This window comes from Pinus tabuliformis, chromosome 8, assembly GCF_031772625.1.
Source record: "Pinus tabuliformis cultivar Carrire ecotype Pingquan chromosome 8, CPIR1, whole genome shotgun sequence".
Lineage (NCBI taxonomy): Eukaryota > Viridiplantae > Streptophyta > Pinopsida > Pinales > Pinaceae > Pinus > Pinus tabuliformis.
The window spans coordinates 1,596,535,315-1,596,537,786 of record NC_142294.1 but is presented as its reverse complement, the minus strand read 5'-3'; the positions used below and the strand labels follow the sequence as shown (position 1 = coordinate 1,596,537,786).

At 41.5% G+C, this 2,472-nt stretch overlaps 1 protein-coding gene across 1 annotated transcript; it reads right to left on the bottom strand.

Moving 5' to 3' along the window:
- Nucleotides 1-1,475: 1,475 nt before the first annotated feature.
- Nucleotides 1,476-2,264, bottom strand: LOC149242158 (uncharacterized). The gene is made up of 4 exons (XM_089370776.1): nucleotides 2,207-2,264; nucleotides 1,984-2,120; nucleotides 1,792-1,856; nucleotides 1,476-1,679 (listed from the first exon to the last, which is right to left on the bottom strand). Exons 1-4 carry the CDS (start codon nucleotides 2,262-2,264, stop codon nucleotides 1,604-1,606), a joined length of 336 nt encoding a protein of 111 aa, XP_089226902.1. The 3' UTR covers nucleotides 1,476-1,603.
- Nucleotides 2,265-2,472: the final 208 nt, after the last annotated feature.

Below are 2,472 nucleotides of genomic sequence, written 5' to 3'. Positions count from 1 at the left end.
TTCTATTTTTAGTGAATCAGTTATAAAACTGATGCAACTGCTTCTCACCCAAGGAAAAAGTCCTGGGAAGGAAAAGTCTCTGGGGTTGTTGAGGAACAAGCAGAGAGAGGAATTCCATGAGAGAGCAGAGAAAGAAAAGAGGTTAAGTCTGGTAACGACCAGATAACCTGGAAAGAAAAAAAAAAAAGGTTAAGTCTGGTAATGACCAGATAACCTAGCACAAAGGTGCAAGAGTCTTGTTGAGGGCTGCAGGCCTACAAGACGGCTCGGGGGGAGAATCCAGTGAAGTGGATCTCAAGGTTGGGAGGATAAGAGCAAAATCATTGCAGGTGATTCCCTGAAGAAGGCACAACGGTAGCAGATTACAGGTATGTATTCTTAAATAACTCTGACTTGAGCAGCAGGCGAAATGGCACACAGACCGGTTCAGGTATTTATGTTCTTTATCTGGTTATTTGCTGCAGTTAATTATTAATCTTGCTAGACATTAAACAGCGATAGTGGAGCTGTCATATAGGGTTAATACATATAGTCTATCTGTAGAACTGGTTTGGAATTGACATTACTGTATGAGTCACAAAGATACTTTATGGAAACCATAGAATAGGGCCGAGGGCCTTTGATAAAACAATAACTCAGTGAAAACAAAGTATCTGGAACGGCCGTAAGGGTTATGCTCATAGCTCAACCCACGGAACATTTCACCATAGCAAGTATTATATAATTGTGTAAGATGAACGATAACTATAGCAAGTATTAAATAGCTGTGCAAAAATGATGCGTAACATTACATGCAGGTCAATAATATGAGTCTAGCATGATACAGAAACTGTGGACAGTAAACAATATGCCTTTACTAGGCTTAAACATCATAAGTTACGTGTATAAAACCTGTGTGTGTGGCAAAGAGGGGTTCGAATTGCATTCATTAATCCGAATGCAAGCATTAACCCTACAGCCGTATTAAAGAGAGCATGAATATGGTAATAAACCGAATACTAGAACTGAACCATAAATAGCTCGACTACTGATGCATTTTAAATATATAGCTCCTTATAAAGACCTGAGCGTTATGCCATAAAGAATATCTTCAAGCTAAGGAATCGACAGTCAAACCAAGTTCGGAAACAGAACAAACCCTTACTGTGGTAAGCCATCGGTATTAACTACATACGCATGATTATGTTAAACTGTAGCAACAGACATTTGGATAAACTCCGTGAAATATCACAGGCATACGATTAAGAACATTAAATTGAACATCATGTAAACAGATCAGCTTGGATATAGCCGGCAGTATAAAACGGAAACAACATTAATCTATTAAGAAGCCGTAACCGAGCATAAGACGTTCGACACGCAGCTAAATCATTCATAATAATTGCTTCAGGAGCCCGAAAGGGACTGTAGTCTAATAGAAATGCGTAACAGAAATAGAAACATAAGGGTTCTATTAACCATACAAAATACTGGAATATATATATGAACACTGTATTAACTGTATCAGTTCAAAACAAAGATTTGGACTCAGATCCAAGTACCATTTACCCCGATTTACAAATGGCTTGTAGCCGTAAGCATTCATAGCTAAAACCTTAGGGTTTCACGAGATACAGGTCCGGCATAGAAAGGGGCCGCCTGTAAATCGCATCAAGAAGCTTGAACAACAACATTCAGACCTGAGAATACAGGAATGTCAAGACATAAGTCTCGTCCGGCCTGTGGAGACCTCCAATCCACCTAACAATAGACATTCTCTATTTTACTACGCTTGCAAGTATGAGGACTCACCCGGAATGGCCGTGGACCAGCACACTCTCCTCGCAGGCGATAGAAGCTGTAAGGACCAAACCCTCCTGCACAAAACATAAACCATCATTATCTGTAACAGAGAACCGCAAGGTGCAATGAAATACATAATAGACGGTCGATTTGCAGGACTTTAAACCTGTGTGCTAGTATTACGAGCAGAAAGATTCATACCCGAGAGAGAGTGGTAGACCTGGAGCGGTGCGGAGGAGATTCCGCTAAGTTGAGGCTCCCTCTGGACGCAAATGAGCTGAGGCCGAAGAACTCGGGGGATTTTATGATGCCGGTCAAACCCTCGATCAATCTGAGCCCTACGATTAAACGGAATGATCACCATCGTTCGTATGGGCGGGAAGGCTGGCGCGAAAACCATAGCTGACAACCTCTGAACATTCACATGACAATTGCATGGCCTCCTTCCACCTGGCCACAGGATGGATGAGCTGGATTAACATCCGCTTTCCACCTGGTGCCGCGTTTAGTGAACAAGTTATTCAATGCAATAAGGTTGTGGCATAGTGCTGGAGTGGGTAAAGTGTAACGTAAGCATACCCGCGTGGAAACCAACCTAATGGTAAGTCATAACATGTTAATGCAGGTGAATTAAATAAATGTGCATGTTTTATAATGTTATACCATGATGCCGAATACCCTGTGATCACA